This window comes from Bos indicus x Bos taurus, chromosome 4 (assembly GCF_003369695.1).
Source record: "Bos indicus x Bos taurus breed Angus x Brahman F1 hybrid chromosome 4, Bos_hybrid_MaternalHap_v2.0, whole genome shotgun sequence".
In the NCBI taxonomy this organism is placed as follows: Eukaryota; Metazoa; Chordata; class Mammalia; order Artiodactyla; family Bovidae; genus Bos; species Bos indicus x Bos taurus.
This window is the reverse complement of record NC_040079.1, coordinates 37,285,614-37,311,441: the sequence shown is the minus strand read 5'-3', so window position 1 is coordinate 37,311,441 and position 25,828 is coordinate 37,285,614. Positions and strand designations below refer to the sequence as shown.

At 39.3% G+C, this 25,828-nt stretch overlaps 1 protein-coding gene across 1 annotated transcript in view; it reads left to right on the top strand.

Moving 5' to 3' along the window:
• AMPH (amphiphysin) overlaps positions 1 to 25,828 on the top strand; it is a 212,888-nt gene that overhangs the window by 151,974 nt on the left and 35,086 nt on the right. The window contains exons 12-15 of the mRNA XM_027539161.1: positions 10,261 to 10,377; positions 14,837 to 14,860; positions 16,369 to 16,392; positions 19,190 to 19,222. Of these exons, the coding sequence (XP_027394962.1) occupies positions 10,261 to 10,377; positions 14,837 to 14,860; positions 16,369 to 16,392; positions 19,190 to 19,222 (198 nt within the window). The remainder of the gene's footprint in view (positions 1 to 10,260; positions 10,378 to 14,836; positions 14,861 to 16,368; positions 16,393 to 19,189; positions 19,223 to 25,828) is intronic.

Sequence of the window (25,828 nt, the reverse complement as noted above, 5' to 3'; positions counted from 1 at the left end):
AAAATCAAGAGTTAGGGGAGAGGGTGAGGAGGCACTTGTCAAACCTGAAATGTCTCCAGCTGTGGCTGCTGCAGTGACAATCAGCTGATAGCGGCCCCATCCTTGCCCCAGCTTGGCTAGCCTGTGTTCAGGCTCCCGGGCTGTTGGAATGGAAAGGAAAGGCATCCCCCTGCTAGCACCTTTTCTAACTTACTGGCTGGGTCAAGTCCACCAGTGTGCCAGGGGACTGTGAAGGAAGTAACCCCCAGAGACATTATGGGGGTGCACTTCGGGGGATTTGTCTTGATATATATTGTTTTCTTTTAATCTGGGGAGGAGGCAGAAAAGGGTTTCTATCTTTTTTTTCTGGATCTAAGTGCCAACATGGCTATAGCAGGTGAACCCCAGTGTATTTGATGGGGTAAAATGATGGAAATGAGTCGAAGCATTTCCATTGACTCAGTGGCTGTGAGTCTTAAGTCACCATGTTAAGAGCAAGGGTAAAGCAAGGATTTATATTTTAGTCTGCTTGCTCCCTTATTGAAGGATATAATCTAGCTTTATTTAATTTTATTTATTTTTTCTTTATAAAAGTATATTTGATTTACAGTGTTGTATTAATTTCTGGTGTATAGCAAAGTGATTCATGTGTGTGTGTGTGTGTTAGTCGCTTAGTTGTGTCCAACTGTATGTGATCCCAAGGACCTTAGCCTACCAGGCTCCTCCATCCATGGGATTTCCCAGGCAAGACTGCTCGAGTGGGTTACCATTTCCTTTATATACATATATTTAATATATATATATAGTATATATATTCCTTCATATATATACTATATATATTTATATATATGTTTTATTTTAATATTTTTAAATGTTTAATAAGTCATTTTAGATTTAACAAATAGGTTTGCGTCCTCAGTTTGCTATTTTTATCATTTGCTTAATGGGGAGGAAAAGCATTTGTATAAATCCCACCCAGAAGTTCAAGATGTAATGAATGAAACATCCCTTGTCTCTAATGGATGTATTTCGTACACCCTGCTTCATCAGAGTGATAATTCTCTCTTGAGTGTGTCCTGGGGTTGGAAACAGAAATCCATCAGGTCTACAGAGCCCTCTAATGGCCTAAACCTTAACTGTAGCATGTGGATTCTGGAAATATGTATATTTCCTAAAGTCTTCCCTGGAAATAGCCATATTTATGTACAGGGACTTGCCTGCTTGTCTAGACCACAAGGCTGATTTTGGTTTTTTGGTTCTGTGTTTACAGAAATGGACCTGCCACAGGACATACCCACCTCTCCCTATTTTTAACTCCTAGTGACTTAAGTTAAAAAAGACATCCTTTGTGTGTGTGTGTGTGAGTCTGCGCACACCTGCATTATTCTTTGAAAACAGCATTTTCCATCTAGTCCCCTGAGATCCCCTTGGTCATTGGAGGCTTGGAGGGCTGCATCTCCTTTTGCTTTTTCACAGTGAAAAAGCAAAAATGTTCAGGCTCTGAGAACTTCCGTGACAAAATCCCTATTTACTTTCTTTAAATCAGAGTTTCTCAAGTAATCTCTCATTCTCCCCCAACCAGATACTCTAAGGAAGTGGATATTTGGTAAACATTTTTAAAAGGAAGATTGAAAAGGTATTATGTCCCTTGAAACCAAATTGTGGCAAAAAAAAAAATATGATTTTAACAGGAGATCAAGACCAAAATAACACAATCATGTATATACATATATATGTGTGTGTGTGTAAACATATATGTGTATATAAGCACACACACATGTGTGTGTGTGCTTCCCTGGTGGCTCAGTCATTAAAGAATCCACCTGCAATGCAGGAGACCCGGTTCTATCCCTGTGTTGGGAAGATCCCCTGGAGAAGGACATAGCAACCCACTCCAGTATTCTTGCTGGAGAATGGACAGAGGAGCCTGGCAGGCTACAGTTCATGTGGTCACAAAGAGTTGGACACGACTGAGCATCTAAGCACAGCACAGCACATATATATGTATATACATGATTGTGTTTTTTGGTCTTGATCGCCTGTTAAACTGTTAAAAATTTTTTAACTGCTTTTTATACAGGTGGTCAGGGGGCTCTCTATATAAACAGTCTGAGTCACATGACATGAGCATACCAGCAGCATCCTGGTAGCCAGTCTCATGGGATCCCCTGAGTGAAATGACATGCTGGCCAGCAGGAACAGTCTGCTCACCAGCCACCTTCTTGGAAGCAGGACTGGCCACCAAGTTTCAAGACAATCTGGTGGTTTATGAGTCCCAGATTCCTGGGGCATTTGGTGGACCCTCCCTGTGGAGTTAGGGTGGGACAGTGCTCCAAAGAGGAAAGACGGGGGCCATGCCCATGCAGATCCTAGCCCAGGGGTTTCTGCTCTGACGGCACTGCTGGTCCCCACCACCAGTGTGTGCATGTGTACTCAGTCACTTCAGTTGTGTCCATCTCTTTGTGACCCTATGGACTGTAGCCCAGCAGGGTCCTCTGTCCACGGGATTCCACAGGCAAGAATACTAGAATGGGTTACCATGCCCTCCTCCAGGAGATCTTCCCGACCCAAGGATAGAATCCGAGTCTCCTGCATCTCCTGCACTGCAGGTGTATTCTTTACTACTGAGCCACGGGGGAAGCCCCACCCCCCACATACACAACCAGAGAACGACCTAAAAAATTTCAAGGAAGGTGCTCAGAAGTGCAGGGACCCCTTGAGAGGCAGGGCTAGGGGAGCAGGGTTCCTTCTTGCTTATTTTCCTGTCAATTGGCAGTGAGGAAGAAAAGATGGCTTGTTTGAGGATTTTTTTCACAGCAGATACCCCAACTATTTGGCCTAAATCTATTCTCAGCGTATTTTCTCTCTTTGATATAGCTTTCCCATTTACAAATCCAGAAGGATTATCTTCTGAACATTCTAGCTTATTCCTCCAAGCCCTCCTGTCACCCTGCTGTGCTAAAAAGCAAGACATCAGCACAGGCTTTAAGTTGTGTGACTGTTGGGATCAAGTCAGTGCTATGTATTTATTTATTTACGTAAGGCTGCATCTTACATTTTAAGTTCATGAAATCTTCCTATCTTGCCTAGTAAATCAAATCAAAATAAAATTTTCAGCTTGCAAAATACATTCACAAGATGGCTCTTTTTCACCTGTCTGATGGGGCCAGCCTGAAATTATTTACATGTGTGCCACTCACTTCCTGGGTATCTGTAACCTGCTTTTAAATACCACGCTGGCTATTCAGTTCAATATAGCAAATTTCTGGACCAGCTGCTTCTTCTTTCAGTGGCTATTTATTTCAAAGTAAACACATTAACATTCTTTGAGGACAAGGAATGAATAAGATGAAAATTGGAGGAAAAAATCGGTGCCTTTCAACACCAGAGTCAGTCAGTATGGGTTGAAGTTTATTTCTTTACATATGGCGGTACAGTAGTTGAAGAATCTAGCTTTATTCTACTTAATTGCCTTTGTACCTTTGTGGAAAATGAGTTGTCCATCTGTGTATGGTTCTGTCTCTGGGCTCTGTGGTTTTCCTTTGATCCTTTTACCTACCTTTGTGCTAGGACCGCACTATCTTGATGACTGCCTCTTTATACTGTCTTGAAACCAGAGAGGGTTAGTCCTTCAACTTTGTTATTCTTTTTCAGAATTGTTGTGGCTATTCTAGGTTCTTTGAGTTTCCATATGAATTTTAGAGTCACTTTGTAAGTTTCTACAAACTTCCAGGACAATGGATTTGATTTCTAGGGCAGTTGTAATAAAGCACCACAAATTGGGTGGCTTAAAACAACAGGCATTTATTCTCTTGCAGTTCTGAGGCTGGAAGTCCAAGATCAGAGTGTCAGCAGAGCCATATTCCCTCTGAAGGCACTAGGGGAGGGTTCTTAAATGCCTGTCAATTTCTGGTGGTTGCTGGAAATCCTTGGTGTTCCTTGGTGTGTAGACCCAGCATCCCACTCTCTGCCTGTCATCACACTGCATTTTCCCTGTGTCTCTGTGCTCTGTGTCTTCACATGGCGTTGTCCTTGTGTCTGTGTATCCAAAATTTCCTCCTCTTATACGGACGCCAGTCATTGAATTAAGGCCCATCCTAATCCAGTGTGACCTTATATTAATGTCATCACATCTGCAAAGACCCTGTTGCCAAATAAGGTCGCATTCAGAGGTTCCTGATGGATGTGAATTTTACAGGGGACTAAGAGGGCATGATATTCAACCCAGTACAAATGATTGGTTATTGCATTGATTCTATAGATCAATTTGGGGAGCACTAAAGTCTTAATATTCGTTGGAAGGACTGATGCTGAAGCTCCAATACTTTGGCCATTACAAAAGACCCTGATGCTGGGAAAGATTGAGGGCAGGAAGAAAAGGGGGTGACAGAGGATGAGATGGTTGGATAGCTTCACAAACTCAATGGACATGAATTTGAGCAAGCTCCAGGGGATCATGAAGGACAGGGGAACCTACCGTGCTATAGTTCATGGGTTTGCAGAGAGCTGGACATGACTTAGGGAGTGACCAACAACAATGACATCTTAATAATATTGAATTGTCTGGCCTATAAATACAGTATATGTATGTATGTATCTATCTATCTATCTATCTATATATATATATATATATAACTTTTTATGAAGATCTCTATTTTTGCCATGATTTGTTATGTTTAGTGTACAGGCATTTCACATCATTTGTTGTGTTTATCCCTAAGTATTTCATGCTTTTAGTGCTACTATAAATAGTATTTTAAAATGTTCAGTTTCTGGGTGTTTATACTATTAAATATAAATATAACTGATTTTTATGTGTTGACGCTAACATGCAAAGTGTTGCTTGCAATCTTGTTAAACTCAGTATTAGAGCTTTAGCCTTTTTGTAGAGTTCATTGGATTTTCTATATACGTGATCATATCTTATGTGAATAAAGATAGTATTAGTTCTTCCTTCATAATCTGCATGCTTTTTAATGTGAATTAGGTAAAATTGGGTCATAGTGTTGCCTATATCTTCTATAACCTTATTTAATTTCTGTTTGTTCTACTATCGAAATTTCCTCTGCAAAATTAAGCATATTTCTATTTCATTTTGTTGTTTTCTTGGGTCTGGTTTCTTAAATTTTGAAACTGTAATTGAATGCACAAATGTTTAGGAATTGGCTTCTTTTTATTTCAGGAAATGACCTTCTTTATCCCTGCTTATACTCTTTGATTTGAAATCTACTTTGTTTGTTGTTAAATGTAACTATTCCAGGTTTCTTTTTGTTAGGTTAGTGTGTTTGTCTTTTTCTCTCCTTTTACTTTTAATCTATTTGTGTGTACATATTTGAAGTTAGTTTCCTGTAGACAGTGTCTAGTTGTCTTGATTTTTTAAATTCAGTCTGACAGTCTCTGTCTTTCATTATATTATTTAGAGCATTTTCATTCAAGGTGATTGTTCATATGGTGAAGTAAAATCTAGCACCTTGATCATTTTTTGTCCTGTTTTAGTCCTTCATCTTCATTTATCTGCCTTATTTTGAATTAATTTATCATTTTTATTATTCTTTTTTTTTATTAGCTATACTTAACTATTTTGTTATTTTAATGGTTGCTTTAGGACATAAATAACTTGTGACAGTCTACCCTCAAACAGTAGTATTCTGTTTAGGGTATGGTATACAAACCTTACAATAGTATATTTATATTTCTTTCTTTCTGATTTTTGTGCTATTTTGTCATCGAGTTTACTTTTTAATGTGAAGTAATTTCATATTACTTTGTTATCTTTGTTTAAGCAATCAATTACTTTTTAAGAAGATTTAAATAATAGCCAAAGTCATATATACTTGCCCACGTATTCCTATTCCTGATCCTCTTCATTTCTTTAAGTGGATCTGTATTTCTATCTGGTATCATTTCTTCTGCCTAAAAAATGTTCTTTCACACAAATTCTAATGCAGATCTGATGGTGATAAATTCTTTCTGCTTTTGCATGCCTGAAAAAACTCTCCATCTCATTTTTGTGTTTGTTTTTTTTTAATTTTATTTTATTTTTAAACTTTACATAATTGTATTAGTTTTGCCAAATATCAAAATGAATCTACCACAGGTATAAAAATATTTTCAAGAGGCACAAAATTCTAGCTTCTTCCTCTTAGTACTTCAAAGATATTGATTCACTATCTTTTTGCTTTCAGTATTTCTGATGATAAATCTACTATTACTTTTATGTCATTCCTTGTGTAACATGTCTTTTTTTCTGGCCACTTTTAAGAATTTCTCTTTAACTCTAGTGTTGAGAGATTAGTTATGATGGGCTCAGATCTACTCCATGTGTCTCTCATCCTCTTTGGCCGGTGGCTGGACAAAGCTTGTACTTTTCATGAATGGCGGGAATCCGAGAAAAGGAAGTCAACCATTCAAGTGCATTTCAATCCTTTGCTTGCATTATGTTCACTAACATCCCTTGGCCAAAGCATGACACACGGTCACCCCCAAGTCACAGGATAAGGAAGTAAACTCCATCTATCATGAGGTCAAGGCAAAGCTCGGCATAAGGATTATGCTCAAATTGTACACCTATACTGGAAGAAGTCCAGTACCTTAATTGTAAACTTCAGCTGTCCCCAGCAAAAGCTGCTTCATGAAGTATAGCACAGAAGATTATTATCATTGATAGTGTTTCCCTTGGGTATCTTCCCTCACTGTGCTCTCCACACCTAGTCTCCTTTCTTAGATGCACATTCCAGGTCACCTCTTTCAGACTTTCAGTGGTAGAACAGTAGTTGACATCAAGCTCCCAGAAAGCTTTAAGAATGTTGGGACCTCATCAGATCGACTCCAGTGGTGATGCAGGTGTAAGAAATGAGAAAAGATTAATTCCCTTCTGTTATGTTAGGGGAAATTACATGTCACTGTTTTGACACATAGTGACAGCACTGTGAGTACTTCAGTGCTCTTTTATAAAGGGATACTGCATAAACAGGCAACCCTTTTTCCACTCTTTTTGTAGCTCTATTAAATTACGATTTCATATGAGTGCCTTAAGGGATAACTCTCAAGATGAAGGAAGCAAAACCAAATAGATATCAAGTCCAAAGTAGCCAGTTACACCTTTTGAAGGCAGCCAAACTGGTATAGTGGATATTTAATGACAGTAATTTTACACAGATCAACATTGTTACTAATAGCAGGCTTCCATTTCCATTTTGAATATTTTCAGAATACTATGTTTAGTGTATTTGCTGTATTTATTGTTCATGGTAATCTTTCTAGATATTATTCCTCTCACTTTGTGCATGAAGAAATGGAGGCTCAAATAAGCTGAATTAACTGCCCAGCAAATGTAGCAAGTGGCAAAATTGGGGTGCAAACCCAGATTTATTTCAAAGTCAAAGCATATCTCAGTTTAGTATAATGTTTTTTTTTTAAACCCTTGATCTCTAAATTCCCATTTAAGCTTCCTTAAGGGGATCTTCCTCAGGCACTGATGGACATATTTGTGTGGCTCAATTTTTATGGAGAACTTGCAGATATCAGGGGTCCCTAAGATGTGGAAACGGGTCTCTGCAGCAGCCTGGAATAGCATTGGCGTCAAAGGACGGTGGAAAACCTGGTACAGCCCGTTCTACTCATCCCTGAGTGGGAAAATGATGCCATCTGGTCCTTGATTTTTTTTAAGGATTAGCAGTGTCCATCGGAGAAGGCGATGGCACCCCACTCCAGTACTCTTGCCTGGAAAATCCCATGGATGGAGGAGCCTGGTAGGCTGCAGTCCATGGAGTCGCTAAGAGTCGGACATGACTGAGCGACTTCACTTTCATTTTTCACTTTCACGCATTGGAGAAGGAAATGACAACCCACTCCAGTGTTCTTGCCTGGAGAATCAATCCCATGGATGGGGGAGCCTGGTGGGCTGCCGTCTCTGGGGTCGCACAGAGTTGGACGACTGAAGTGACTTAGCAGCAGCAGCGGTGCCCATAAAATGTGCTTTGGGGGAAGATAGTAAAGTAATTCTTTAAAGACAACAAAGTACATTAACACGAGTTATTGCTCAGATGTATCAAGTTCATAGAGCAGTGCCTAGAGCATTCTAAGTGTAATGTGTGTTTGCAAAATCATAAAAATATAATTTGTACCAATATACAATTGATGAAAAAAAACTGCAAATTTTTAATAGGGGCTGAGGGAATCAATTGACAGTTTTGTTGTTATAATTATTAAAGAAAGAGGGATCTCAGAAGAACATTATCCGTGTTAATTTTAAAAGTATATATGTATACCTGTGGCGGATTCATTTCAATATTTGGCAAAACTAATACAATTATGTAAAGTTTAAAAAAAAAAGTATATATGAAGAATAACCGTGCTACTGAATAGATAACTCAAGACAATATGCAGGATGTATAAGCAGATTTCTTCCTACAGTGAGTATGGATATCCTAAAAAAAAAGTATTATCTGTAATGCCCTTAAGGTTTTCATACATTTCTAAATTTTTAAGTTTTATATCTATGATCAACATTAATTAAAATAACTCCTGTTTCTTAAATTTTTTCTCCATACATCTCTATTCTTATATAATACTATATCCATTGTTGTTATCTTTCAATTTCTAGGCAACAGATGGTCTATATTGAGGCTTATATCAAATAACAAACACATGTACCTCGAATCATGTGGAAACTGACCTCAGTTCTCCCACTGTGGTATAGTTTATGAGGGCTGACCATCCCTGTGTAGCCCAAGCCCGAGTTAGACCAACTTCAAGCCCATGCTATATCCTGATCTCACAATAAATGTGTATTAGTGGGTATAAGTAGTGAACATAGGTGCCTTCTATAATAAATGAACTAACATTAGTTCAGTATTATATATTTTTTGCTATTATTATAACTTTCATTCTCTACTTGGCTTGCTTTCTTTCTAATCTAAGGATGTTATTGGTGTAGGAGCTCATTTTTCAGTGGATACTGGGGCGTATGTTTTTCTCTCTTTCATTGCCTCATGAATGCAGTTGAGACAAACAATATTATGGATGAAGAATGGATCATATGATAACTGAATCCAGGGATGGGGGAGAGGCAGGTGGGATGAGGTCACTATAGATATTGACACCTTCCTTTTTTAAATTTTTTTTAAATTTTATTTTATTTTTAAACTTTACAATATTGTATTGGTTTTGCCAAATATCGAAATTAATCCACCATAGAGGATTCTAATAGATGGAGAAATATACCATGTTCATGGATTGGAAGAATCAATATAGTGAAAATTAGTATACTACCCAAAGCAATTTATAGATTCAATGCAATCCCTATCAAGCTACCAACAGTATTCTTCACAGAGCTAGAACAAATAATTTCACAATTTGTATGGAAATACAAAAAACCTCGAATAGCCAAAGCTATCTTGAGAAAGAAGAATGGAACTGGAGGAATCAACCTACCTGACTTCAGGCTCTACTACATAGCCACAGTCATCAAGACAGTATGGTACTGGCACAAAGACAGAAATATTGATCAATGGAACAAAATAGAAAGCCCAGAGATAAATCCACGCACATATGGACACCTTATCTTTGACAAAGGAGGCAAGAATATACAATGGATTAAAGACAATCTCTTTAACAAGTGGTGCTGGGAAAACTGGTCAACCACTTGTAAAAGAATGCAACTAGAGCACTTTCTGACACCATATACAAAAATAAATTCAAAATGGATTAAAGATCTAAACGTAAGACCAGAAACTATAAAACTCCTAGAGGAGAACATAGGCAAAACATTCTCCGACATACATCACAGCAGGATCCTTTATGACCCACCTCCCAGAATATTGGAAATAAAAGACACCTTCCTTTTTAAATCATAGCTTCCCAGGGGGCATCACAGCAGTGAAATGATGTGATTACATCATTTCCAAGTCTTAGATCATTTTATCTACTTGGTTCTCTGTAAATTTTGACTTGAGTTTTATGAGCTGGCAGAGAAGGAGATTCCTTGGATCTTGCTGGCTTTAGGATACATTTCTCAAAAATTCTATTTGTTGCCTGAACTTGGAACTAAACAAAGAGTAAGGATTGGAGCCTGGGCAGTGTACCTGAGCAACATGGCCAGAGTTGGCTGTTTCCCCCTCTAATCATATAAAACTCTGGGAGCCCATGGATGAGCCAACTAAATGGTAAATTATCAAAGCATGCTTTGGGAATATAAAATAAATTCGAGGATTATGCATGGATTAGGTCATGAAATCTGATCAGATTCAAGCTCATACAGACTTTATTTTATTTCAACAGAATGAAATCCCTGAGGTGAAGAAAGAAGAGACCTTGCTGGATCTGGACTTTGATCCTTTCAAGCCTGATGTGACCCCTGCAGGTTCTGCTGGAGTGACCCACTCACCCATGTCACAGGTATCAAGTGGATTTTTTGATGGTTGGGGCTGATAATTTATAACCTTTAGTAAAGCTCAGTAAGGCATTTCCCTGATCCCTTTCCCTTTCACATGACTATTTCTTTTCAACTGACAAACATATCCTAATGGGAAGGAAGGATAGAAAGAGGACTTGATCGATGTCAATTATTCTCAACCTCCCCTACTGTTAGCTTTCTCTACCCACAGAGTTGGGATAACACACATTCCAGTTTGCAGGAATCATCCATCTCAGAGTTACCCATAGTTCCACATTTGTACTCTGAAGTGTCCAGGCTTGGATGATACATTCTATGACTTCCCTAAGTAAGACTCTTCCTCTTGGCTTGGGGTTTAATCTTCTTACTGTTTTCTCTACTGTTTTTCCTCATACTTTGTAAATTAAGTCATTTGGCCATCACCGTGAGATTTTGTCCAAACAGGAATCTTCTTCAGTCTTGATAGTTCTGAACTTGATGCTGATACTCATGATGCCTATGTGGTCTTTGTTTTTAATTTACTTATTTTAATTGGAGTATAATTGCTTTACAAAGTTATGTTAGTTTCTGCTGTACAACAATGTGAATCACTATACATATACACAAATCCCCTTCCTCTTTAGCCTCCCCTCCATGCCCACCCCACATCCCACCAGTCTAGGCCATCACAGAGCACCAATCTGAGCTCCCTGTGCTATACAGCAGCTTCCCACTAGCTGTCTGTTTTACCTATGGCAGTGTATACATGTCAATGCTGCGCTCAATTGGTCCCACTCTCTGATGTTTACATGATCTTGATGATAACTTGATGCAGAGTTAGCCTTGCTTATCCATGCTTACCCGTGTCCACAACTTCCTCACTCTCAACATTCTTCCCATTTCAGCAGTTATTATGATCATAATGTCTGTCAGAGGGATACTGGTAAAGTAAAAGTAAAGTGAGGTCACTCAGTCATGCCTGACTCTTTGTGACCCCGTGGATTGTAGCCTACCAGGCTCTTCCGTCCATGGGATTTTCCAGGCAAGAATACTGGAGCAGTTTGCTATTTCTTTCTCCAGGGGATCTTCCCAACTCAGGGATTGAACCCAGGTCTCCCACATTGTAGGCAGACGCTTTACTGTCTGAGCCATCAGGGAAGTTCCAGAGGGATACTGGTAGTGGGTGCTGAAATGACCTGTGGGTAATTTCTCTGGAATATAGTTACTTTACAGTCATCTATGCTTAATGGAAGGAAGTTAACTCAAAATATTTGCTACCCAGAAATTGTTTATGTCAGTATTTTTGATGTGGTTGGGGCCTCACATTTGAGTCTGGGAAAATCAAGGATGCTAGAATATAACTTCAGATTAATTAATCAAAGTGTAGTGCAAAACTCAACTTAGATATTGAGACTCAACTCAACTTCTTGGTCTTGAGGCCTACTTGATACCTGATGGTAAATCACTGGGACACAGACAGCTAACTGTGACCTCCAGTAAATAAAGCGTCTCTCTAATCCACACTTTGTTCAGAATGTGATCGGATTTATGCAAGCCTCCATGTTGTGATATTGAAGCAATAAAAATCTGAGATGTCAGTAAAGCAGGCGATTGAGTAGATTAGATGCTGGTCTGAAAGGTATTCAGCAAAAAAAAAAAAAAAATGGGTTTCTTAGATGAATGTTTTAGGAAGTTTTATAAAAATTCCCTTTTAGGATATTCATGACATGCCTTAGAATATTCAGTTCTGTTCAGTTGCTCAGTCGTGTCCGACTCTTTGTAACCCCATGGACTGCAGCACACCAGGCCTCCCTGTTCATCACCAACTCCCAGAGCTTGCTCAAATTCATGTCCATCGAGTCAGTGATGCCATCCAACCATCTCATCCTCTGTCGTCCCCTTCTCCTCCTGCCTTCAATCTTTCAGGGTCTTTTCCAGTGAGTCAGTTCTTCACATCAGTTGGCCAAAGTATTGGAGTTTCAGCTATAGCATCAGTCCTTCCAGTGAATTTTCAGGACTGATTTCCTTTAGGAGTGACTGGTTTCATCTCCTTGCAGACCAAGGGACTCTCAAGAGTCTTCTCCAACACCACAGTTCAAAAGCATCAATTCTTCGGTACTCAGCTTTCTTTATAGTCCAACTCTCACATCCATGCATGACTACTGGAAAAACCATAGCTTTGACTAGATGGACCTTTGTCGGCAAAGTAATGTCTCTGCTTTTTAATATGCTGTCTAGGTTGGTCATAGCTTTTCTTTCAAGAATATTAAAGGCTGGAAAAAGTCCTGCACTTGTAATTAGCCTCTAATTAAAATACATAAATTAAAAAAAAAACTGTTTAGATTTGTTTAAATTAGTTTCTCAAATTTGTTTGACCTCAGAAATGTGTTCCAATGAAACGTTCTTAGCATTCATGGGAGTGGTCCCTAAAACTCACTTTGGGAAATGCTAATGTGGTCACTGTTAGCAAGTTTGAGGGTTCTATCTTGTTGATCAAGCAAGGTAGAACGTGAATGTACGTATCATTCAGAATATCTCCTTGGCAGAGCTTTCTCATTGGATAGACAGCCAGCAGAATTCAAGGGACTTCTGCCTTCTCCAACATTCACTATGTTAGTGGCAGGAGGAAAGTTTCCACAGTGGATGCTGTGATGATCAGGGGATGAGATGCCATACCATTTCAAGCTGCAAGTTTGACTCAAGAGAGGAATCTCTTTTCTATCAAGTCATGGTTAAATGAATTCATGAATCACAGAATTTAAGACTAAGAGATTTTTTTCAGAATTAAACAACAAAAAATGACCTGGGTTAAATATTCAGAGGTCTTAGTCTCTGGCAGAAATTCATTACTGCCATCAGGGCAAGCTGTATGTGCCCTTCTGCTCTTCCCTTGGGTCAGGTGATAAACAGCTCTGACTTCCCAGTGGCTGTAATTGAGTCACCTCACTGCAGCATTGAGCTGTGATCCAACTCTGGTCACATAGCTCATCCTTGGTGAAGAAGAAAAGTCTTAGGCTGGGATGACAAAAATCACAGAGCTGTTAGATTCTGCTACCTTCTGTCTCCTTGACTCAACGTGATCTCCCTTCCCCATCGCCTGATCCTGTGTTTTAAATTGCTGTTCTTTCTGCTCACAGAGCACCTCACCCTGTGATCTTTGCAGTGTCCACATGAGTTAACATGTCCTTTCATGATCGTAAGGAGTGATAAACATGACGTTTCACATTGCTGCCTTCCTTCAGAGAAAATGCCTGTGCTTTCTGCATTATGCAGAGATGAGTAGGAGCTTTTAGGAGCTGTGACTCTTAAAGGGCTGTGAAGCAAGAAAACATAAACCATCTAGAAAACCAGAAAATGCATGTAGGGTGCAGAAGGACTCTGTGTACCAGTAACTGGCTTTCAGTTGTCTTGTCATTCTACAAGTGAGTGCTAATCCAGAGACTGACCAGGCTGCCTAGAGCTGCAGGAGAGGGGGACATTAGAGGAGGCCCAGACCAGCTTGAGGGGGGGTTTCAGTTGGAACCACAGGGCCTGTCTTCTGTAGTACAGAATCCAAACCAGACACCTGTAATCCCATCTGGAAACTGTCATATTTTTCAGATGAAAGTGTCAGGCTCTCTAATTTTCTGTGCACATTTAGAGATTCAAAACAAGAAAACAAACATGGATGTAGTCTAGTCACAAAGGCATGAACAGAAAACGATGTGGCTTTAGCAGTAATTCTCAGTCACAAAGGAACTAAGAAAGAGAGGTCTCCTCCACTGTCTACACACAGCGGAAGTCCTTTGAACCATCTGGATTTATTCCCCAGGATCAATAAGTTTCATAATTAAAATGCCAGGAATAAGTGTAATTCAGCCACATGTCTTAGGGGGCACTCTGCTAATTTGCAGGATGGCCAATTAATTGAGCTGTGTGTTGTCTGATTCAACATATTGAAGAATTGCTTTTCTGGAGGTAATTTACCATCAAACAGGTCATCTTCTTTAATTTGATAGGGGGGTGGGGTAGAATAAATAGCATTTTGAAGTGACTAGGATCTGCATTTCCTCAAAGATGTGATAAACTCTAATATCTGGACGCCTTGTTTACTTCACTTTAATTGTGTGTGTATGTGTGTGTGTGTATTAATGTAAGTCCATTCATCATGCTTTGGATATAGATTTCACTCACAGAGTGAAAAACAGATTGAAACATGTGGATATTTTCAATAATCTAAGTTAAATATAAGAATGTAAAATTTAAAATTTGGTTCTGTTACACTTGCACATTTCAACTCCCAATACCACATATGACTAGTGGACAGCATGGATACGGAACATTTTGTTACCAAAGAAAACGATATTGGGCAGTGCTGTACTAAATGTTTCTAAAATGTTTATGATTCTGTTTCAAGAACTTATATCACCTCTGTATTTTTTACATGCTTGAGGTTTATCTGCTGATGGTTTATTTTTTGTTTGTTTGTTTGTTTGCTTTCAGACATTGCCCTGGGACCTATGGACGGTAAGAGAACTCTTATTTTAATGTATCTGGATGGCTAGATATTGGGAACCTTGTTATATTTTATCTATTATGGAAAGAAGACCCAGACATTTTTGATGACAATCATCAGCTCCCTGATGATTTCTAAGCATTTATCTGCACCCAGAAACAGTGGTGAGGAAAAGAGTAAATACCAGATTCTTGGGTGAGCAAGAATTCAGTGTTGTGCCCCTTCATGCATCTTCTTTGATTATCGGTGGCCAGAGGAAATGTTGTAGTGAAGGGCATATATATTTGTTACTGCTTATAGAATACATGAAAAGTATGGATGAGAAAATGTAAATGACAAGCTATTCCATACAGGGAACCATTAAAACTTAAAAAAATTTTTTTTTGCCACGAGGCATGTAAGATCCTAGTTCCCAAACCAGGGATTGAACCTGAATCCCTTGCAGTGGAAGCGAGGAGTCTTAACCACTGGACAAACAGGGGAGTCCCCAGGGAATGCTTTTTTTTCATTATTATTTTCACTGAAGCTTAGTCACAGAGGATTTGAGCTTTAGAGCCAGACATCCCTGGATGTGAGTCTACACTGCAGTTACTATAACAACATGACTTTCAGCAAGTTCTGAAACTCTTGAAGCCTCAGTTTTTTCTCATCTGTAAAATAAGGGTTATGACACCCACATCAGAGAGTTGTGTGAGGATTAAAGGAGATAATATTTGTAGAGTATTTAGCTCAGTATCTGTCATGTATTGATACAAAGTCTATATTACTGCTGATGTTATTTATTCGGCTAATCTGATGTGCAAGGGTGAACATTTCCAAAATTGAGAATTGAGACTAAAGCACAGTTTGGTGGTGGCAACATCTGTGAAATTAAGAAAATAACCGCACCCATACGAAGCCCCATTTCCCTTGGGTTTGGGCCCTTTTCTCCCCTGTCTTAGAAGAGCCCTGGGTCACGTGATCTTAAGAGCTCAACTTGAGTTTAATGTTTTCTTCTCTTTTAATGAGACAGCAACAGGAAAGTTGGGTAGATCTAACTATACATGAGCCTGGTCTTCTGAAGTGACATTGCTCCTTTCTTCCCTTAAAACAGAAAGATGACTATTCCCTTCCCTCCCTCAGGAGATTGAAGCATCATGGAAGGCTCTCAAGAAAAGAGCTAAAAAATTTCTGCATGAAAACATCTTTTATAGGGAGGTGGTTTTACTTGGATATTCACAAAAAGGGCTGACATTCAGAACATTGGGATTCTATAACCATAAAATGTTTTTGTTGATTTTAGAAAGTGACAGGGGTTAGCTTCATGTTTCAATTGTGTAGTCTTCACAATAGTGAAACAAAACTCATTTCTATTGCAAAACAAATTGCAAAACTTAATCTTAAACCAGTAAAAGTCAAAGTCTTCAATGGTATGTTGATTTTGGTCAGTGTGAGATTTTAATGTGCTAGGAAATTTTCTTTTCTTGTCTTATGATCATGCATATGCTTATTTATTATTATTATTTTTTTACTCATATAGACAAGCACTGATTTGGTACAGCCGGTAGGTAAATATCCAGAAAATTCTGGATTTTTTTTCATATTTAATATACATTGTATACAGAGTGTATTATCTTAGAATGAACTTTCATTTCTCATGGCATTGCTAGTCACAGACGTAATATTATACAATTTAATTTACATACTCTGTAGCTTTATTTAACTGGTGCTACTCTATTGAAGACTTTTGTGTTTCTCATCAAATCTTACCATATATTTCATCTTATGTTTTTTTTTTTTTTCTTTGCTCTTCTGCATACTCTAAAGACTGATTCTTCAAAAAGTCTTTCCCTGTGTAACCTGATTATGGAGGAAACTCCAGACAGTGGGTTGACCGAAGAAATTCAAAGATCTCAGATTGATTTAGGTGCAATTATCTGGGGCCCCGATGGTAGTACAGACAGTGTCAGCCAGAAAATGACCCAAGATGGGTCACAGGAAGACTCTGCATGTCTCTCTGAAGCAGAACAGGACCTGGAATTGTCCACCGGAATGTTTCCTTCTGCTGACTGGCACACTGTAGCTGGGCAGGGTGAAAATGTCCTGCGGCCAGCCCCTCTATGTGGAGATGAACAACTGCCCCCAAACCCCATGCCTGGGGCTGCTTGTATGGAGATGGAGCATCCTTATGATTTACCTGACTCAGAGATACCAGCCATGGAAACTAGTGGCCTGGTCAAAGAAAGTCAAGAAAATATTAAAAAGTCAGAAGAAGAGGAAGAAAACCAGAAGACTGAAGATTCTATCTGGGCAGGTGTGGAGACATATGAAAAGGTAGAGGCTGGAACTATTGGTGTCAAGGACCTAGAAGGGACAGAGGAATTTGAAGAGAGAACATGTGAAAGTACAGGAAATGGAGTAGTAGATCTTTTTAAGACACTAGGAAAGCAAGACCAGGAGACCTTAAAAATCAATGAAGAGGAAACTAGGAAATATCTAAGTGCTGAGTGTGAAGAAAGCATAAAGACTGATGAAAAGTATCTTGAGAAAACTGACATATTAGAAAAAGACATGAAAAATGTAGATCAAGCAGATGAGTTTAGTGACAGAGCCCAAGGGCTAGATGAAGGGAATCAAGTAGTAATAAGTAATTGTGAAATTATAGAGAGTTCTGAAGCTAACGGTGCCAGTCATACAGATATTTTGATTCTGCCTCCCCAGGCTGACTCTGTGTCTAATACTGAAGATGCCAGCCCAGAGGGATGGTTCTTAGCTGAAAAAGACGAAGATAAAAAATTAATAGGCCCTCCTAGCCATAATATAATGTATCACTTAGCACAGGGGAGTACAGATGCTAAAGAGATTCAGTGTGGGGCTGTGTTACATGCGTTTGGAGCTGACAGGGATGGAAATCAGGCTATTGTTTTATCAGTAACACACAAAGCAGCAACTCAGTCTAGGACATATCTTAATTCTGCTCTGGGAACTGATGCAAACAGAAGAGACTGGTGTTTGTGTAAGACAGAGGATTCATTAATAGAGGGACCTGAAAGTACAGGGACTAGGAACTGTAGCCAAACCATTAACTTGCCAAGAATTGCAAAACCGGGACCTTGGGGAACAGATCCAGGTCAAATCCGACAGCCAAGCTTGGATTCAGCAGGGAATAATGTAGAAATAGTAGAATTCTCTGGTATACCAGATGGCCAAGCAAGTGGATTTGCCAGTTGTCTTGATTCTATTAACCACTGGTCTACCAGAGGCATAGAAGGCTTAGATAATTGCAGGGAATGCTTAGATACAGTTGGAAGCAAGAAAGGGCTGGAGGTGGATTTACTAGCAGATGTAGGTGGGAAACAAGTCATTGGTAGCTGCTGGGAAGAAAGCCAAGAGATAGCTATACCATTGGTTCTGGGAGCCTCCCAGAATGCTAGCACCGAGAGTTCTGCTAGTCCCCAAGACAATGACACCAACAACTCAGATTTATCTGAAGATGAAATTGCTAACCAGAGATATGGATTGTTGTACCAAGAAATAGAGGCTGATAAAGAAGAGGTACTTACCCCAGTATGTAGTATAGACTAGCCAAAGACTTCTGTAGGCTCTCTTTTTCCTAATGTTTCTCACCTACTTCATCATCCATCTATGTCTTCTCCAAGGTCTCCCTCATCTCCTTAACAGATTGTCATGTGCCTCTTGAAATCTGTGCAAACCAAACACAAATAGGTTGACAAAAAAAAAAAAAACAGACAAAAAAGACAACCAAAATGACAACAGAAAAAGCAGAATGATTGTGTTGGGAATTGATGAGAGTCTATTTTACCATCCCATTTATTGTGTTTATTCTTTCTACTTTCAGTTTTATTGTTCAAGCATTAAGATATATAGAAAAAACAGACTAATTTACTGTTCCCAAAGTGGTTACACCCCAATAAAAGCACATGAAATGTTTCTACCAAGGTCCATTGAAACTATAAAATCTCATAATAGCTGTTCATTAAAGTGATGTATTTAGAGAAAAGTACTGGATGTGCTTCTGGAGTCTATCAATGGCTAAAAAAAGAACTATTTAAACCCTCATGGCTCTTGTATGGAATCATGTTCTCATTATCAGGAAAGTAGGCTTTGGTTAGCCACATACCAGCAATAATTATAAAACTAATCTTTCCCTTTTTTGTCAACCTATTTAAAATAATACAGTATGGCCTTTTCCATTTCCTAAGCATTTGAATGCACAGCGACCTTTTGTATTATTTTAAAATTTGTGGTGGTCTTCAGTTTCCCAATTGTCTAATAGACATTTATCAATCCTACAGAAGTAATGAAAAAAATAACATACTCTGATTTCCATTTCTGTTTAGGCTTCTGGAGGTTCATTTAATGGATTCACCCAGGTAAGAAATTGACTTACTGGTAAAATTCATCAGTTGAGAACATTGCAAATTTTAAAAATATGGAACCTCTGGTCACTGGAATAGCATAATGTTAAAAAATAAAATAAAAAAAGAAAAAAAATAAGTATGTCAATATAAAATTTGACCCCACTTCTTGTGAACTTAGTAATGGAAATAGTAATAACAGTAAGGTTGCAGGGTTGTTGTGAAGGTTAAATGAGATGCCAGTGCAGAGACAGTCTAGAAGCCTGGCACATACTAAGTGCTCCATGACACTAACTGGCTATTGGTAATAAGGTATACTATGGAATTCTGATGGTTCCTCCACTAGAAATTTGAAGTTGTCTTAATCTGAGAGATCTGCTAGGCTCAGCAGCCTCTTCTTGGAAAAGAAGAGATAGGATTGGTTGGATCTAATGAGATGGCTCTTTAGACAATATAAGTGATTTTTAGGAGCCTCCTTCTAAAGATTCATTTAAGAGTCATACTACACAGAACCTTATTTTTTCAGTGGTTCTTCAGAAAGGAGCCACTGGAAGATCACAAACCATTGACCAGGGTGGCTCTGGCCAATAAGCCAGCATTTTCCTTGGAAGTCTGTGATGGAGGGGCCACACAATGGACTTTTCCATTCACTGCATGTGTCCCAACAGATGGACAGTGTAACCCATATGAAAAGCAGACCACATGGCTATCAAGTCATGGAATAAGTTCTGAAAACTTCTTCAAGGGAGACTTCAAATATCTGCCTAGCTGTGATGAGTGTTTCGTCTCAGATCTTACACATGATCAGTTTTGAACATCAACCTTCAGAATTTCTCCATTTAAAAGTTTGACAACTTTACCACATGTGATCTATAAAAAGAGAAAACCCACTCACACACTTGCACCTGAATACAGATACACACAAACACACAAACACACAGAGAGATGGTAATGTATCTTTCCATAGAAGCGAACTCTTTCAAAAGATTGGGTTTTAAGAACTGTTCTTTATGTCTCATTTTTAAAGTCTGTATTTTTATCAGTTATAAACGCACATCATTTAAAGAGTTCAGTTCAGTCACTCAGTCATGCCTGACTCTTTGCGACCCCATGAACCGCAGCACGCAGGCCTCCCTGTCCATCACCAACTTCTGGAGTCCACCCAAACCCACGTCCATTGAGTCGGTGATGCCATCCAACCATCTCATCCTCTGTCGTCCCCTTCTGCTCCTGCCCACAATCTTTCCCAGCATCAGGGTCTTTTCAAATGAGTCAGCTTTTTGCATCAGGTGGCCAAAGTATTGGAGTTTCAGCCTCAACATCAGTCCTTCCAGTGAACACCCAGGACTGATCTCCTTTAGGAGGGACTAGTTGGATATCCTTACAGTCCAAGGGACGCTCAAGAGTCTTCTCCAACACCACAGTTCAAAAGCATCAATTCTTCGGCACTCAGCTTTCTTTATACTCAAACTCTCACATGCATACATGACCACTGGAAAAACCATAGCCTTGACTAGACGGACCTTTGTTGACAAAGTAATGTCTCTGCTTTTTAATATGCTGTCTAGGTTGGTCATAACTTTCCTTCCAGGAAGTACTTCAGTTCAGTTCAGTTGCTCAGTCGTGTCCGACTCTTTGCAACCCCATGGACTGCAGCACGCAGGCCTCCCTATTCATCACAAACTCCCGGAGTTCACTCAAACTCACATCCATCGAGTCAGTGATGCCATCCAGCCATCTCATCCTCTGTCGTCCACTTCTCCTCCTGCCTCCAATCCCTCCCAGCATCAGGGTCTTTTCCAATGAGTCAACTCTTCACATGAGGTGGCCAAAGTATTGGAGTTTCAGCTTCAGCATCAGTCCTTCCAATGAACACCCAGGACTGATCTTTAGGATGGACTGTTTGGATCTCCTTGCAGTCCAAGGGACTCTCAAGAGTCTTCTCCAACAACACAATTCAAAAGCATCAATTCTTTGGCACTCAGCTTTCTTCATAGTCCAACTCTCACATCCATACATGACCACTGGAAAAACCATAGCCTTGACTAGTTGGACCTTTGTTGGCAAAGTAATATCTCTGCTTTTCAATATACTATCTAGGTTGGTCATAACTTTCCTTCCAAGGAGTAAGCGTCTTTTAATTTCATGGCTGCAATCACCCTCTGCAGTGATTTTGGAGCCCCCCAAAATAAAGTCTGACACTGTTTCCATTGTTTCCCCATCTATTTCCCATGAAGTGATGGGACCAGATGCCATGATCTTAGTTTCCTGAATGTTGAGCTTTAAGCCAACTTTCTCACTCTCCTCTTTCACTTTCATCAAGAGGCCCTTTAGTTCTTCACTTTCTGCCATAAGGGTGGTGTCATCTGCATATCTGAGGTTATTGCTGTTTGTTCCAGCAATCTTGATTCCAGCTTGTGCTTCCTTCAGCGCAGCATTTCTCATGATGTACTCTGCATAGAAGTTAAATAAGCAGGGTGACAATATACAGCCTTGCTATACTCCTTTTCCTATTTGGAACCAGTCTGTTGTTTCATGTCCAGTTCTAACTGTTGCTTCCTGACCTGCATACAGGTTTCTCAAGAGGCAGATCAGGTAGTCTGGTATTCCAATCTCCTTCAGAATTTTCCACAGTTTATAGTGATCCACACAGTCAAAGACTTTGGCATAGTGAATAAAGCAGAACACAGTTTAAAAGGATTTTTTTAATTAAAAAAAAAAAAACCTTTAAACTTTAGGCCGTTTTATACCCCCTCCATTTCCTGCTTCTCAGAGGAAAATACTTTCACACCTTATAACAGATTCTCTGGTTTCACTGCTACATGTGTGATGACTTTCTTATAATGGTCCTTCTTGATTTCCAAAGCATTAGTTATGGACTCATCTCTCTAGAAGACTAAAGTGTCTTCAATCTGCTACCCTCGGAGTTCATATCTCTTTCTCTGCTTCCTGCCCTCCAGTGACATCATAGCCAGCCAGCCAGCCAGTCAGTGGTGGGATTATTATGATGCTGTAAATGCTCTTATTGGTCAAGTGATGAAGTTTACATTTCCTTTTAGGCTAACATTTTTTTCCTTGGAGGAAGTAATTGTAGCATCTTGTTTGTGAGCTTATTTGTTTGCGAGCTTCTTTATTTGTTTGTTTAGTTTTCTAGGTACTTATTTCTAATTCAACCACATATTCTGTGGTTATAGAAATCTCTCTTTTTATTTAAAACATTAACCATTCATTAAGTTTCATCCTCTTGAACATTGAAACTGTTCTTCGGGACTGCTCTAGTCAGACCTGGAAACGCTATGGATTATGACTTGCACAGCTATAATCACAGGGTCTCCCATCACGTCTGCTGTGGGGGTGGTCACCTCTCTTCTGTCCATCCACTCTTTTGGGGACACAAATCACCCTCATTTGGGGTTAAACCCCTTATTTGGATAGAGCACATCCTCCAGTAACTTCCTGAGAAAAGTGTGCACAAGACGCATGTATTTGTGACCTCCTGTATTGAAAGTATCTCTGTCCTCATGTACCTAATAGACTGTTTGGATATTATAAGTTATTCACTATATTCCCTTAGAATTTTGAAGCCGTTGTTCCACTCAATTCTATCTCCTAGTGTTGCCACGGAAAAACTGTCATTTCTTTTTCGTTTCCGTAGGGTACATCTTTTTTAACATTTAATAAATAATTTTATTGAAGTGTAGTTGATTATCAATGTTGTGTTAGTTTCAGGTGTACAGTGGAGTGATTCAGTTATGCAGGTATATAATCTTTTCCCTATTCCTTTCCATTATGGTTTAATCACAGAATAGTGAGTATAGTTCCCTGTGCTATATGTAGTAGGACCTTGTTGTTTATTTTGTATATAGTAGCATGTATCTGTTAATCCCAAACTCCTAATTTATCTGCCCCTGCAATGGCACCCCACTCCAGTACTCTTGCCTGGAGAATCCCATGGACGGAGGAGCATGGTAGGCTGCAGTCCGTGGGGTCGCTAAGAGTCGGACACGACTGAGTGACTTCACTTTGACTTTTCACTTTCATGCATTGAAGAGGGAAATGGCAACCCACTCCAGTGTTCTTGCCTGGAGAATCCCAGGGACGGGGGAGCCTGGTGGGCTGCCGTCTATGGGGTCACACAGGGTCGGACATGACTGAAGCGACTTAGCAGCAGCAGCCTTTCCCCTTTGGTAACCACGTTTGCTTTCTATGTCTCTGAATCTATTTATTTTTTGTAAATAAGTTAATTTGTATCATTTTTTAAGATCCCGCATATGAGTGATACCATATAGGATTTTTCTTTGATGAGAAACTGTCATTTTGAGTCTTGATATTTTGTAAGAAACCCACTCTCTCTATTTCTCTGTGTGCTTGTATACCCCCCTACCTTTTTTTCTCTGCAAGTCCACGTAATCTTTATACCCATGTTTCTAAAATTTTACAATGATGTACTGTGGTCTGCATCTATTTTCATACATTGTACTAGGCCATTTTAATCTGAAAATTGATTTTTTTTTTGTTTGTTTTCTTGTTCTGCAACACTTCTCTTTTTCATGTACTGACTTTTTGAGTGAGTCTTTCTTTTTTCCCCCTTTTCCTTTTCTCTTTCTCCGCTTTCCAACTTGTCTAACAGATTTTTTAACTTATATATATATATATATTTAAATTCCCATAAGCTTTTTGTTTACTGAATATTTCTTTTTGAATAGCATCTTCTTATGTTGTGAGTATACCATCTTCCACTGTATCTCCAAGGGTATTAATAATTCTCAAAGGTGTAAAGTCTTTGTTTCTTGAGACTCCTCAAATGTCTGGTGACCTTGGCTGTCTCTTTAAGAGGAGGTCACTGAAAAACTGAGAGACTTGTACAAGTAGGTGGGACTCATTGACTATGGGTTTTGTTGTAGGATTTTCTGGCTCATCTTTTCTGTTGAGGAGTTCCTGGTATCAGATTCTTTTGACTTTTTTTCCTTCTCTCTCAAGCTGGTCATGTTTCTCTGGAAAGACTCTTCTGGTCTCTTGTCTGGGTATGTGAAGGTCGGGTCAGGGTTCAAGCCTGGTTGCCAGGTTAATTGGAGTTGAATGGGGAAGTAGTTGGGAGGAGCTGGGAGGAGTAGTGGAGGAGCCCTTGTCTCTATTAGGTAAATATTCAATTAATTCCTCTACTTTCCTAATATACCTGTGTGTCCCCCGATCCAGAGACTCCAGAGACCCTCTGTTTCAGCCTCTCAAAATAGGGGCAAAGGGTGTTGCTTGGTTTTCAAATTTGAGACTATCTCCAAGTCTAAGTAATATTCACTAGACTTTCAACCAGTTCCCCTGGCTTTTGTACCACCGTCATTTCCATTTCTCGTGGTACCTAGTTTATAATTCTCTTTTAAATTAATTTTTATTAGAGTATAGTTGCTTTATAATGTTGTGTTAGTTTCTGCTGTACAGAAAAGTTAATCAGCTATATGTATACATATATCCCCTCTTTTTAGGGATTTATTTTCCATGTCAGTCACCACGGAACACTGAGTGGAGTTCCCTGAGCTATACATAGGTTCTCATTCAGTTCAGTTCAGCTCAGTTCAGTCTCTCAGTTGAGTCGGACTGCAACCCCATGGACTGTGGCACACCAGGCTTCCCTGTCCATCACCAATCCCTGGAGCTTGCTCAAACTCCTGTCCATCAAATTGGTGATGCCATCCAACCGTCTCATCCTCTGTCATCCACTTCTCCTGCCTTCAGTCTTTCCCAACATCAGAATCTTTTCCAGTGAGTCAGTTCTTCGCATCAGGTGGCCAAAGTATTGGAGTTTCAGCTTCAGCATCAGTCCTTCCAATGAATATTCAGGATTGATTTCCTTTAGGATTGACTGATTTGATCTCCTTGCTGTCCAAGGTACTCTCAAGAGTCTTCTCCAGCACCACAGTTCAAAAGCATCAATTCTTCAGCATTCAACTTTCTTTGTAGTCCAACTCTCACATCCATACATGACTACTGGAAAAACCATAGCTCTGACTAGATGAACTTTTGTCAGCAAAGTAATGTCTCTGCTTTTTAATATGCTGTCTAAGTTGGTCATAGCTTTTCTTCCAAGGAGCAAGTGTCTTTTAATTTCATGGCTGCAGTCACCATCTGCAATGATTTTGGAGCCCAAGAAAGTAAAGTTTCTCACTGTTTCCATGGTTTCCGTGTCTATTTGCCATGAAGTGATGGGACTGGATGCCATGATCTTAGTTTTTTGAATGTTGAGTTTTAAGCCAGATTTTTCACTTCCTCTTTCACTTTCATCAAGAGGCTTTTTAGTTCTTTGGTTTCTGCCATTAGGGTGGTGTCATCTGCATGTCTGAGGTTATTGATATTTCTGCCGGCAATCTTGATTCCAACGTGGCATTTTGCACGATGTACTCTGCATAGATGTTAAATAAGCAGGGTGACAATATACTCCTTCTATTTTATACATAGTATCAATAGTGTATGTATGTCAACCACAATCTCCCAGTTCATCTGAACCTCTCTCTCCCTCGCTTTGGTATCCACACATTTGTTTTCTATGTCTGTCTCTATTTTGGTTTTGTAAATAAGATCATCTGTACCATTTTTCTAGATTCCACATTTATGTGTTAATATACAGTA